At 49.5% G+C, this 13,090-nt stretch overlaps 1 protein-coding gene across 1 annotated transcript in view; it reads left to right on the plus strand.

Moving 5' to 3' along the window:
* Positions 1 to 13,090, plus strand: part of LOC106594775 (serine/threonine-protein phosphatase with EF-hands 1) — a 46,655-nt gene that overhangs the window by 31,669 nt on the left and 1,896 nt on the right. Inside the window, exons 12-16 of the mRNA XM_045699515.1 lie at positions 481 to 528; positions 7,854 to 8,411; positions 8,483 to 8,554; positions 8,781 to 8,966; positions 12,826 to 12,968. Coding sequence (XP_045555471.1) covers positions 481 to 528; positions 7,854 to 8,411; positions 8,483 to 8,554; positions 8,781 to 8,966; positions 12,826 to 12,968 — 1,007 coding nt within the window. The remainder of the gene's footprint in view (positions 1 to 480; positions 529 to 7,853; positions 8,412 to 8,482; positions 8,555 to 8,780; positions 8,967 to 12,825; positions 12,969 to 13,090) is intronic.

Here is a 13,090-nt window from a genome sequence, read left to right on the forward strand (position 1 = left end):
GTCCTGAACTGTAGGTCCTGTACTGTAGGTCCTATACTGTAGGTCCTGAGTAGTAGCCTATGAGGAAATGGTCCAGATATCAGAATGTGTGGTTGTTCCATTGAGAGAATCCTGTGACCTTGTTTTCTGTCTACCAAACAGTCGGCCATTTGGAACAACAACAATTCATCCTACTGTTCTCTAGCCTGCAATCCACCCTGGCTGGGATAGAACTGAAGGACTTTTGCCACTGGCTAGCCGGGCTAGTACTAGACCACAATTTTTACTAGCTCGGGTCCGAAATAAGTGCCATGAGATCTTTGAAAATACAACATATCCTTGGTGGCAGGGCTAGTTGTACACATGTTTATACTGACCCGGTCTGAAACGTACTAGTAGACTGGCTTCATTTCCATCCCTGACTGTAGTGAAACAGAGTGACATTCAGTCAGTGGGGATTCAAGATAACTGTACTCTCTTTCCTCTGTCTACTCATTGCAGGTGAAATCTGCCCTGAGGCTTCCTAGGACGAGTCTGAACCATCTGGAGGTGACTAGGAGCAGTAGTCAGGTCCTGATACAGTAGGATGACTAGGAGCAGTAGTCAGGTCCTGATACAGTAGGATGACTAGGAGCAGTAGTCAGGTCCTGATACAGTAGGATGACTAGGAGCAGTAGTCAGGTCCTGATACAGTAGGATGACTAGGAGCAGTAGTCAGGTCCTGATACAGTAGGATGGAGATGACTAGGAGCAGTAGTCAGGTCAGATCCTGATACAGTAGGATGGAGGTGACTAGGAGCAGTAGTCAGGTCAGGTCCTGATACAGTAGAATGACTAGGAGCAGTAGTCAGGTCCTGATACAGTAGGATGGAGGTGACTAGGAGCAGTAGTCAGGTCAGATCCTGATACAGTAGGATGGAGGTGACTAGGAGCAGTAGTCAGGTCAGGTCCTGATACAGTAGGATGACTAGGAGCAGTAGTCAGGTCCTGATACAGTAGGATGGAGGTGACTAGGAGCAGTAGTCAGGTCAGGTCCTGATACAGTAGGATGACTAGGAGCAGTAGTCAGGTCCTGATACAGTAGGATGGAGGTGACTAGGAGCAGTAGTCAGGTCAGGTCCTGATACAGTAGGATGGAGGTAACTAGGAGCAGTAGTCAGGTCAGGTCCTGATACAGTAGGATGGAGGTGACTAGGAGCAGTAGACAGGTCAGGTCCTGATACAGTAGGATGGAGGTGACTAGGAGCAGTAGTCAGGTCCTGATACAGTAGGGTGGAGGTGACTAGGAGCAGTAGACAGGTCCTGATACAGTAGGATGGAGGTGACTAGGAGCAGTAGTCAGGTCAGGTCCTGATACAGTAGGATGGAGATGACTAGGAGCAGTAGTCAGGTCCTGATACAGTAGGATGGAGCTGACTAGGAGCAGTAGTCAGGTCAGGTCCTGATACAGTAGGATGGAGGTGACTAGGAGCAGTAGTCAGGTCAGGTCCTGATACAGTAGGATGGAGGTGACTAGGAGCAGTAGACAGGTCAGGTCCTGATACAGTAGGATGGAGGTGACTAGGAGCAGTAGTCAGGTCAGGTCCTGATACAGTAGGATGGAGGTGACTAGGAGCAGTAGACAGGTCAGGTCCTGATACAGTAGGATGGAGGTGACTAGGAGCAGTAGTCAGGTCCTGATACAGTAGGATGGAGCTGACTAGGAGCAGTAGTCAGGTCAGGTCCTGATACAGTAGGATGGAGGTGACTAGGAGCAGTAGTTAGGTCCTGATACAGTAGGATGGAGGTGACTAGGAGCAGTAGTCAGGTCCTGATACAGTAGGATGGAGGTGACTAGGAGCAGTAGTCAGGTCAGGTCCTGATACAGTAGGATGGAGGTTACTAGGAGCAGTAGACAGGTCAGGTCCTGATACAGTAGGATGGAGGTAACTAGGAGCAGTAGTTAGGTCCTGATACAGTAGGATGGAGGTGACTAGGAGCAGTAGTCAGGTCCTGATACAGTAGGATGGAGGTGACTAGGAACAGTAGTCAGGTCAGGTCCTGATACAGTAGGATGGAGGTGACTAGGAGCAGTAGACAGGTCAGGTCCTGATACAGTAGGATGGAGGTAACGAGGAGCAGTAGTCAGGTCCTGATACAGTAGGATGGAGGAGACTAGGAGCAGTAGTCAGGTCAGGTCCTGATACAGTAGGATGGAGGTGACTAGGAGCAGTAGTCAGGTCAGGTCCTGATACAGTAGGATGGAGGAGACTAGGAGCAGTAGTCAGGTCAGGTCCTGATACAGTAGGATGGAGGTGACTAGGAGCAGTAGTCAGGTCAGGTCCTGATACAGTAGGATGGAGGTGACTAGGAGCAGTAGACAGGTCAGGTCCTGATACAGTAGGATGGAGGTGACTAGGAGCAGTAGTCAGGTCAGGTCCTGATACAGTAGGATGAAGGTGACTAGGAGCAGTAGTCAGGTCAGGTCCTGATACAGTAGGATGGAGGTAGGATGGAGGTGACTAGGAGCAGTAGTCAGGTCCTGATACAGTAGGATGGAGGTGACTAGGAGCAGTAGTTAGGTCCTGATATAGTAGGATGGAGGTGACTAGGAGCAGTAGTCAGGTCAGGTCCTGATACAGTAGGATGGAGGTGACTAGGAGCAGTAGTCAGGTCAGGTCCTGATACAGTAGGATGGAGGTGACTAGGAGCAGTAGTCAGGTCCTGATACAGTAGGATGGAGGTGACTAGGAGCAGTAGTCAGGTCCTGATACAGTAGGATGGAGGTGACTAGGAGCAGTAGTCAGGTCCTGATACAGTAAGATGGAGGAGACTAGGAGCAGTAGTCAGGTCAGGTCATGATACAGTAGGATGGAGGTGACTAGGAGCAGTAGACAGGTCAGGTCCTGATACAGTAGGATGGAGGTGACTAGGAGCAGTAGTCAGGTCAGGTCCTGATACAGTAGGATGGAGGTGACTAGGAGCAGTAGTCAGGTCCTGATACAGTAGGATGGAGGTGACTAGGAGCAGTAGACAGGTCCTGATACAGTAGGATGGAGGTGACTAGGAGCAGTAGTCAGGTCAGGTCCTGATACAGTAGGATGGAGATGACTAGGAGCAGTAGTCAGGTCCTGATACAGTAGGATGGAGCTGACTAGGAGCAGTAGTCAGGTCAGGTCCTGATACAGTAGGATGGAGGTGACTAGGAGCAGTAGTCAGGTCAGGTCCTGATACAGTAGGATGGAGGTGACTAGGAGCAGTAGACAGGTCAGGTCCTGATACAGTAGGATGGAGGTGACTAGGAGCAGCAGTCAGGTCAGGTCCTGATACAGTAGGATGGAGGTGACTAGGAGCAGTAGACAGGTCAGGTCCTGATACAGTAGGATGGAGCTGACTAGGAGCAGTAGTCAGGTCAGGTCCTGATACAGTAGGATGGAGGTGACTAGGAGCAGTAGTTAGGTCCTGATACAGTAGGATGGAGGTGACTAGGAGCAGTAGTCAGGTCCTGATACAGTAGGATGGAGGTGACTAGGAGCAGTAGACAGGTCAGGTCCTGATACAGTAGGATGGAGGTGACTAGGAGCAGTAGACAGGTCAGGTCCTGATACAGTAGGATGGAGGTAACTAGGAGCAGTAGTCAGGTCCTGATACAGTAGGATGGAGGTGACTAGGAGCAGTAGTCAGGTCAGGTCCTGATACAGTAGGATGGAGGTTACTAGGAGCAGTAGACAGGTCAGGTCCTGATACAGTAGGATGGAGGTAACTAGGAGCAGTAGTTAGGTCCTGATACAGTAGGATGGAGGTGACTAGGAGCAGTAGTCAGGTCAGGTCCTGATACAGTAGGATGGAGGTGACTAGGAGCAGTAGTCAGGTCAGGTCCTGATACAGTAGGATGGAGGTGACTAGGAGCAGTAGACAGGTCAGGTCCTGATACAGTAGGATGGAGGTAACGAGGAGCAGTAGTCAGGTCCTGATACAGTAGGATGGAGGAGACTAGGAGCAGTAGTCAGGTCAGGTCCTGATACAGTAGGATGGAGGTGACTAGGAGCAGTAGTCAGGTCAGGTCCTGATACAGTAGGATGGAGGAGACTAGGAGCAGTAGTCAGGTCAGGTCCTGATACAGTAGGATGGAGGTGACTAGGAGCAGTAGTCAGGTCAGGTCCTCATACAGTAGGATGACTAGGAGCAGTAGTCAGGTCCTGATACAGTAGGATGGAGGTGACTAGGAGCAGTAGACAGGTCAGGTCCTGATACAGTAGGATGGAGGTGACTAGGAGCAGTAGTCAGGTCAGGTCCTGATACAGTAGGATGAAGGTGACTAGGAGCAGTAGTCAGGTCAGGTCCTGATACAGTAGGATGGAGGTAGGATGGAGGTGACTAGGAGCAGTAGTCAGGTCCTGATACAGTAGGATGGAGGTGACTAGGAGCAGTAGTTAGGTCCTGATATAGTAGGATGGAGGTGACTAGGAGCAGTAGTCAGGTCAGGTCCTGATACAGTAGGATGGAGGTGACTAGGAGCAGTAGTCAGGTCAGGTCCTGATACAGTAGGATGGAGGTGACTAGGAGCAGTAGTCAGGTCCTGATACAGTAGGATGGAGGTGACTAGGAGCAGTAGTCAGGTCCTGATACAGTAGGATGGAGGTGACTAGGAGCAGTAGTCAGGTCCTGATACAGTAGGATGGAGGTGACTAGGAGCAGTAGTCAGGTCAGGTCCTGATACAGTAGGATGGAGGTTACTAGGAGCAGTAGACAGGTCAGGTCCTGATACAGTAGGATGGAGGTAACTAGGAGCAGTAGTTAGGTCCTGATACAGTAGGATGGAGGTGACTAGGAGCAGTAGTCAGGTCCTGATACAGTAGGATGGAGGTGACTAGGAACAGTAGTCAGGTCAGGTCCTGATACAGTAGGATGGAGGTGACTAGGAGCAGTAGACAGGTCAGGTCCTGATACAGTAGGATGGAGGTAACGAGGAGCAGTAGTCAGGTCCTGATACAGTAGGATGGAGGAGACTAGGAGCAGTAGTCAGGTCAGGTCCTGATACAGTAGGATGGAGGTGACTAGGAGCAGTAGTCAGGTCAGGTCCTGATACAGTAGGATGGAGGAGACTAGGAGCAGTAGTCAGGTCAGGTCCTGATACAGTAGGATGGAGGTGACTAGGAGCAGTAGTCAGGTCAGGTCCTGATACAGTAGGATGGAGGTGACTAGGAGCAGTAGACAGGTCAGGTCCTGATACAGTAGGATGGAGGTGACTAGGAGCAGTAGTCAGGTCAGGTCCTGATACAGTAGGATGAAGGTGACTAGGAGCAGTAGTCAGGTCAGGTCCTGATACAGTAGGATGGAGGTAGGATGGAGGTGACTAGGAGCAGTAGTCAGGTCCTGATACAGTAGGATGGAGGTGACTAGGAGCAGTAGTTAGGTCCTGATATAGTAGGATGGAGGTGACTAGGAGCAGTAGTCAGGTCAGGTCCTGATACAGTAGGATGGAGGTGACTAGGAGCAGTAGTCAGGTCAGGTCCTGATACAGTAGGATGGAGGTGACTAGGAGCAGTAGTCAGGTCCTGATACAGTAGGATGGAGGTGACTAGGAGCAGTAGTCAGGTCCTGATACAGTAGGATGGAGGTGACTAGGAGCAGTAGTCAGGTCCTGATACAGTAAGATGGAGGAGACTAGGAGCAGTAGTCAGGTCAGGTCATGATACAGTAGGATGGAGGTGACTAGGAGCAGTAGACAGGTCAGGTCCTGATACAGTAGGATGGAGGTGACTAGGAGCAGTAGTCAGGTCAGGTCCTGATACAGTAGGATGGAGGTGACTAGGAGCAGTAGTCAGGTCCTGATACAGTAGGATGGAGGTGACTAGGAGCAGTAGACAGGTCCTGATACAGTAGGATGGAGGTGACTAGGAGCAGTAGTCAGGTCAGGTCCTGATACAGTAGGATGGAGATGACTAGGAGCAGTAGTCAGGTCCTGATACAGTAGGATGGAGCTGACTAGGAGCAGTAGTCAGGTCAGGTCCTGATACAGTAGGATGGAGGTGACTAGGAGCAGTAGTCAGGTCAGGTCCTGATACAGTAGGATGGAGGTGACTAGGAGCAGTAGACAGGTCAGGTCCTGATACAGTAGGATGGAGGTGACTAGGAGCAGCAGTCAGGTCAGGTCCTGATACAGTAGGATGGAGGTGACTAGGAGCAGTAGACAGGTCAGGTCCTGATACAGTAGGATGGAGCTGACTAGGAGCAGTAGTCAGGTCAGGTCCTGATACAGTAGGATGGAGGTGACTAGGAGCAGTAGTTAGGTCCTGATACAGTAGGATGGAGGTGACTAGGAGCAGTAGTCAGGTCCTGATACAGTAGGATGGAGGTGACTAGGAGCAGTAGACAGGTCAGGTCCTGATACAGTAGGATGGAGGTAACTAGGAGCAGTAGACAGGTCAGGTCCTGATACAGTAGGATGGAGGTAACTAGGAGCAGTAGTCAGGTCCTGATACAGTAGGATGGAGGTGACTAGGAGCAGTAGTCAGGTCAGGTCCTGATACAGTAGGATGGAGGTTACTAGGAGCAGTAGACAGGTCAGGTCCTGATACAGTAGGATGGAGGTAACTAGGAGCAGTAGTTAGGTCCTGATACAGTAGGATGGAGGTGACTAGGAGCAGTAGTCAGGTCAGGTCCTGATACAGTAGGATGGAGGTGACTAGGAGCAGTAGTCAGGTCAGGTCCTGATACAGTAGGATGGAGGTGACTAGGAGCAGTAGACAGGTCAGGTCCTGATACAGTAGGATGGAGGTAACGAGGAGCAGTAGTCAGGTCCTGATACAGTAGGATGGAGGAGACTAGGAGCAGTAGTCAGGTCAGGTCCTGATACAGTAGGATGGAGGTGACTAGGAGCAGTAGTCAGGTCAGGTCCTGATACAGTAGGATGGAGGAGACTAGGAGCAGTAGTCAGGTCAGGTCCTGATACAGTAGGATGGAGGTGACTAGGAGCAGTAGTCAGGTCAGGTCCTCATACAGTAGGATGACTAGGAGCAGTAGTCAGGTCCTGATACAGTAGGATGGAGGTGACTAGGAGCAGTAGACAGGTCAGGTCCTGATACAGTAGGATGGAGGTGACTAGGAGCAGTAGTCAGGTCAGGTCCTGATACAGTAGGATGAAGGTGACTAGGAGCAGTAGTCAGGTCAGGTCCTGATACAGTAGGATGGAGGTAGGATGGAGGTGACTAGGAGCAGTAGTCAGGTCCTGATACAGTAGGATGGAGGTGACTAGGAGCAGTAGTTAGGTCCTGATATAGTAGGATGGAGGTGACTAGGAGCAGTAGTCAGGTCAGGTCCTGATACAGTAGGATGGAGGTGACTAGGAGCAGTAGTCAGGTCAGGTCCTGATACAGTAGGATGGAGGTGACTAGGAGCAGTAGTCAGGTCCTGATACAGTAGGATGGAGGTGACTAGGAGCAGTAGTCAGGTCCTGATACAGTAGGATGGAGGTGACTAGGAGCAGTAGTCAGGTCCTGATACAGTAGGATGGAGGTGACTAGGAGCAGTAGTCAGGTCCTGATACAGTAAGATGGAGGAGACTAGGAGCAGTAGTCAGGTCAGGTCATGATACAGTAGGATGGAGGTGACTAGGAGCAGTAGACAGGTCAGGTCCTGATACAGTAGGATGGAGGTGACTAGGAGCAGTAGTCAGGTCAGGTCCTGATACAGTAGGATGGAGGTGACTAGGAGCAGTAGTCAGGTCCTGATACAGTAGGATGGAGGTGACTAGGAGCAGTAGTCAGGTCCTGATATAGTAGGATGTTCAGTATTACATTGTGTTCTTGTTTTATTTTGTATATGTGTATTTTATTGACTATCAGCTGTAAAGTTTACCCTCAGGGATAATACAGATTCTCTACTCTACTCAGGGCCAGCCAGAGAGCCCCCGGTGTAGGAGTAAGGGCCAGGCAGAGAGCCCCCGGTGTAGAAGCAGGGGTCAGGACCATGGCCAGCCAGAGAGCCCCCGGTGTAGGGGCCAGCCAGAGAGCCCCCGGTGTAGGGGCCAGCCAGAGAGCCCCCGGTGTAGGGGCCAGCCAGAGAGCCCCCGGTGTAGGGGCCAGCCAGAGAGCCCCCGGTGTAGGGGCCAGCCAGAGAGCCCCCGGTGTAGGGGCCAGCCAGAGAGCCCCCGGTGTAGGGGCCACCCAGAGAGCCCCCGGTGTAGGAGCAGGGGCCAGGCAGAGAGCCCCAGGTGTAGGAGCAGGGGTCAGCCAGAGAGCCCCAGGTGTAGGAGCAGGGGCCAGGCAGAGAGCCCCAGGTGTAGAAGCATGGGTCAGGACCATGGCAACATCCCCAAGAAGAGACGTCACCTCACCAGACAGGGCAGCTCTTCCTCCTCATCCTCGCTCTGCTCCCCCCGGGGGTCGTCCCGCCTCACTCTGCGCCGCTGCCTTTCTCCCAGCATGCTGAGTTCCACCGACAACCTCCAGGTGTTCTTCCTAATGATGATAATAATAACCAATAATAATAACAACAATATTAATAATATAGTTATTGTTAGGTGCCCTTCCTGGACTCCTTCACTGCCCTCCCCGTCCGTCAGCCGCCCAGGGAGGAGTTGGAGTGGAAACAGGTGAGAGCAGAGCGCGACCTACAGGCTGGAGGCCAAACCGTGGTGGTTGGTTGGATCTGTGGATCAAGAAGATTACAAAATAGACTTGCAAAATTTGGCTTCCTGCTCTTTTCTCTTCCTACTAAAGTTGATATATAGTTCAAACATTGTCTAACAGGAAGTTATCCTATGCACCAATCCTGCATTCCGGTAGTAGTGACCATTCTGACTGTGTCTCATGTTGAAGGTAGTAGATTTGCTGTGGAGCGACCCGAAGAGCCAGCCAGGCTGCAGTCCCAACACCTTCAGGGGAGGAGGCAGTTACTTCGGGCCAGACGTGACCAGACGCCTGCTGGAGAGACACGGCATGACTCTGCTGATCAGATCACATGAGTGTAAACAAGAGGGCTACGAACTCTGCCACGATGGACAGGTGATCTGTTAGGCCTGCTTCTGATCTCCATTGGACTAGCTGTATAAGATATATGATAGTTAATGTGTCTGGGACACCCCCCCCCATGGCTAGTAGACAACAGGACTAGCTCTATAAGATATATGATAGTTAATATGTCTGGGACCCCCCCTCCCCCCATGGCTAGTAGACAACAGGACTAGCTCTATAAGATCTATGATAGTTAATATGTCTGGGACCCCCCCCCATGGCTAGTAGACAATAGGACTAGCTCTATAAGATATATGATAGTTAATGTGTCTGGGACCCCCCCATGGCTAGTAGACAACAGGACTAGCTCTATAAGATATATGATAGTTAATGTGTCTGGGACCCCCCCATGGCTAGTAGACAACAGGACTAGCTCTATAAGATATATGATAGTTAATGTGTCTGGGACCCCCCCATGGCTAGTAGACAACAGGACTAGCTCTATAAGATATATGATAGTTAATGTGTCTGGGACCCCCCATGGCTAGTAGACAACAGGACTAGCTCTATTAGATATATGATAGTTAATGTGTCTGGGACCCCCCCCATGGCTAGTAGACAACAGGACTAGCTCTATAAGATATATGATAGTTAATGTGTCTGGGACCCCCCCCATGGCTAGTAGACAACAGGACTAGCTCTATAAGATATATGATAGTTAATGTGTCTGGGACCCCCCATGGCTAGTAGACAACAGGACTAGCTCTATTAGATATATGATAGTTAATGTGTCTGGGACCCCCATGGCTAGTAGACAACAGGACTAGCTCTATAAGATATATGATAGTTAATGTGTCTGGGACCCCCCATGGCTAGTAGACAACAGGACTAGCTCTATAAGATATATGATAGTTAATGTGTCTGGGACCCCCCCATGGCTAGTAGACAACAGGACTAGCTCTATAAGATATATGATAGTTAATGTGTCTGGGACCCCCCATGGCTAGTAGACAACAGGACTAGCTCTATAAGATATATGATAGTTAATGTGTCTGGGACCCCCCATGGCTAGTAGACAACAGGACTAGCTCTATAAGATATATGATAGTTAATGTGTCTGGGACCCCCCATGGCTAGTAGACAACAGGACTAGCTCTATAAGATATATTATAGTTAATATGTCTGGGACCCCCCCCATGGCTAGTAGACAACAGGACTAGCTCTATAAGATATATGATAGTTAATGTGTCTGGGACCCCCCCATGGCTAGTAGACAACAGGACTAGCTCTATAAGATATATGATAGTTAATGTGTCTGGGACCCCCCCATGGCTAGTAGACAACAGGACTAGCTCTATTAGATATATGATAGTTAATGTGTCTGGGACCCCCCCCCCCCACGTGGCTAATAGACAACAGGACTAGCTCTATAAGATATATGATAGTTAATGTGTCTGGGACCCCCCCTCCCCATGGCTAGTAGACAACAGGACTAGCTCTATAAGATATATGATAGTTAATATGTCTGGGACCCCCCCATGGCTAGTAGACAACAGGACTAGCTCTATAAGATATATGATAGTTAATATGTCTGGGACCCCCCCATGGCTAGTAGACAGCAGGACTAGCTCTGTAAGATATATGATAGTTAATGTGTCTGGGACCCCCCCCTCCTCCCATGGCTAGTAGACAACAGGACTAGCTCTATAAGATATATGATAGTTAATATGTCTGGGACCCCCCCATGGCTAGTAGACAACAGGACTAGCTCTATAAGATATATGATAGTTAATGTGTCTGGGACCCCCCATGGCTAGTAGACAACAGGACTAGCTCTATAAGATATATGATAGTTAATATGTCTGGGGACCCCCCATGGCTAGTAGACAACAGGACTAGCTCTATAAGATATATGATAGTTAATGTGTCTGGGACCCCCCATGGCTAGTAGACAACAGGACTAGCTCTATAAGATATATGATAGTTAATATGTCTGGGACACCCCCCATGGCTAGTAGACAACAGGACTAGCTGTATAAGATATATGATAGTTAATGTGTCTGGGACCCCCCATGGCTAGTAGACAACAGGACTAGCTCTATAAGATATATGATAGTTAATATGTCTGGGACCCCCCCCCCCCCCATTGCTAGTAGACAACAGGACTAGCTCTATAAGATATATGATAGTTAATATGTCTGGGACCCCCCCCCTTGGCTAGTAGACAACAGGACTAGCTCTATAAGATATATGATAGTTAATGTGTCTGCCCCCCCTCCCCCATGGCTAGTAGACAACAGGACTAGCTCTATTAGATATATGATAGTTAATATGTCTGGGACCCCCATGGCTAGTAGACAACAGGACTAGCTCTATAAGATATACGATAGTTAATATGTCTGGGACCCCCCATGGCTAGTAGACAACAGGACTAGCTCTGTAAGATATACGATAGTTAATGTGTCTGGGACCCCCCATGGCTAGTAGACAACAGGACTAGCTCTATAAGATATATGATAGTTAATGTGTCTGGGACCCCCCCCATGGCTAGTAGACAACAGGACTAGCTCTATAAGATATATGATAGTTAATGTGTCTGGGACCCCCCATGGCTAGTAGACAACAGGACTAGCTCTATAAGATATTTGATAGTTAATATGTCTGGGACCCCCCCCCCCCATGGCTAGTAGACAACAGGACTAGCTCTATAAGATATATGATAGTTAATATGTCTGGGGACCCCCCCCCCATGGCTAGTAGACAACAGGACTAGCTCTATTAGATATATGATAGTTAATGTGTCTGGGACCCCCCCCCCCCCCCATGGCTAGTAGACAACAGGACTAGCTCTATAAGATATATGATAGTTATTTAGTCTGGGACCCCCCCATGGCTAGTAGACAACAGGACTAGCTCTATAAGATATATGATAGTTAATATGTCTGGGACCCCCCCCCCCCCATTGCTAGTAGACAACAGGACTAGCTCTATAAGATATATGATAGTTAATATGTCTGGGGACCCCCCCTCCCCCATGGCTAGTAGACAACAGGACTAGCTCTATTAGATATATGATAGTTAATGTGTCTGGGACCCCCCCTCCCCCCATGGCTAGTAGACAACAGGACTAGCTCTATAAGATATATGATAGTTATTTAGTCTGGGACCCCCCCCCCCCATGGCTAGTAGACAACAGGACTAGCTCTATAAGATATATGATAGTTAATATGTCTGGGACCCCCTCCATGGCTAGTAGACAACAGGACTAGCTCTATAAGATATATGATAGTTAATATGTCTGGGGACCCCCCATGGCTAGTAGACAACAGGACTAGCTCTATAAGATATATGATAGTTAATGTGTCTAGGACCCCCCATGGCTAGTAGACAACAGGACTAGCTCTATAAGATATATGATAGTTAATATGTCTGGGACCCCCCCATGGCTAGTAGACAACAGGACTAGCTCTATTAGATATATCATAGTTAGTGTGTCTGGGACCCCCCCATGGCTAGTAGACAACAGGACTAGCTCTATAAGATATATGATAGTTAATATGTCTGGGACCCCCCCCATGGCTAGTAGACTACAGGACTAGCTCTATAAGATATATGATAGTTAATATGTCTGGGACCCCCCCCATGGCTAGTAGACTACAGGACTAGCTCTATAAGATATATTATAGTTAATATGTCTGGGACCCCCCCCCATGGCTAGTAGACTACAGGACTAGCTCTATAAGATATATGATAGTTAATATGTCTGGGACCCCCACCCCCCCCCATGGCTAGTAGACTACAGGACTAGCTCTATAAGATATATGATAGTTAATATGTCTGGGACCCCCCCCCATGGCTAGTAGACTACAGGACTAGCTCTATAAGATCTAAGTGTATTTTGTTCTTTCAGGTGATCACCATTTTCTCTGCGTCTAACTACTATGAGGAGGGTAGTAACCGTGGAGCCTACCTTAAGCTGGGCAGAGAGCTGGTCCCTCGCTTCTTCCAGTACCAAGTCAGCAGGAACACCAGGAAACTCACCCTTACTCAGAGGCAGGGGCTGGGTTGGAGGTGGAGGCAGGGGCTGGGTTGGAGGTGGAGGCAGGGGCTGGGTTGGAGGTGGAGGCAGGGGCTGGGGTTGAGGGTGAGGTAGGGGCTGGGGTGGAGGTTGGGGT

The sequence above is a fragment of the Salmo salar genome, chromosome ssa17 (genome assembly GCF_905237065.1).
Source record: "Salmo salar chromosome ssa17, Ssal_v3.1, whole genome shotgun sequence".
Classification (NCBI taxonomy): Eukaryota; Metazoa; Chordata; class Actinopteri; order Salmoniformes; family Salmonidae; genus Salmo; species Salmo salar.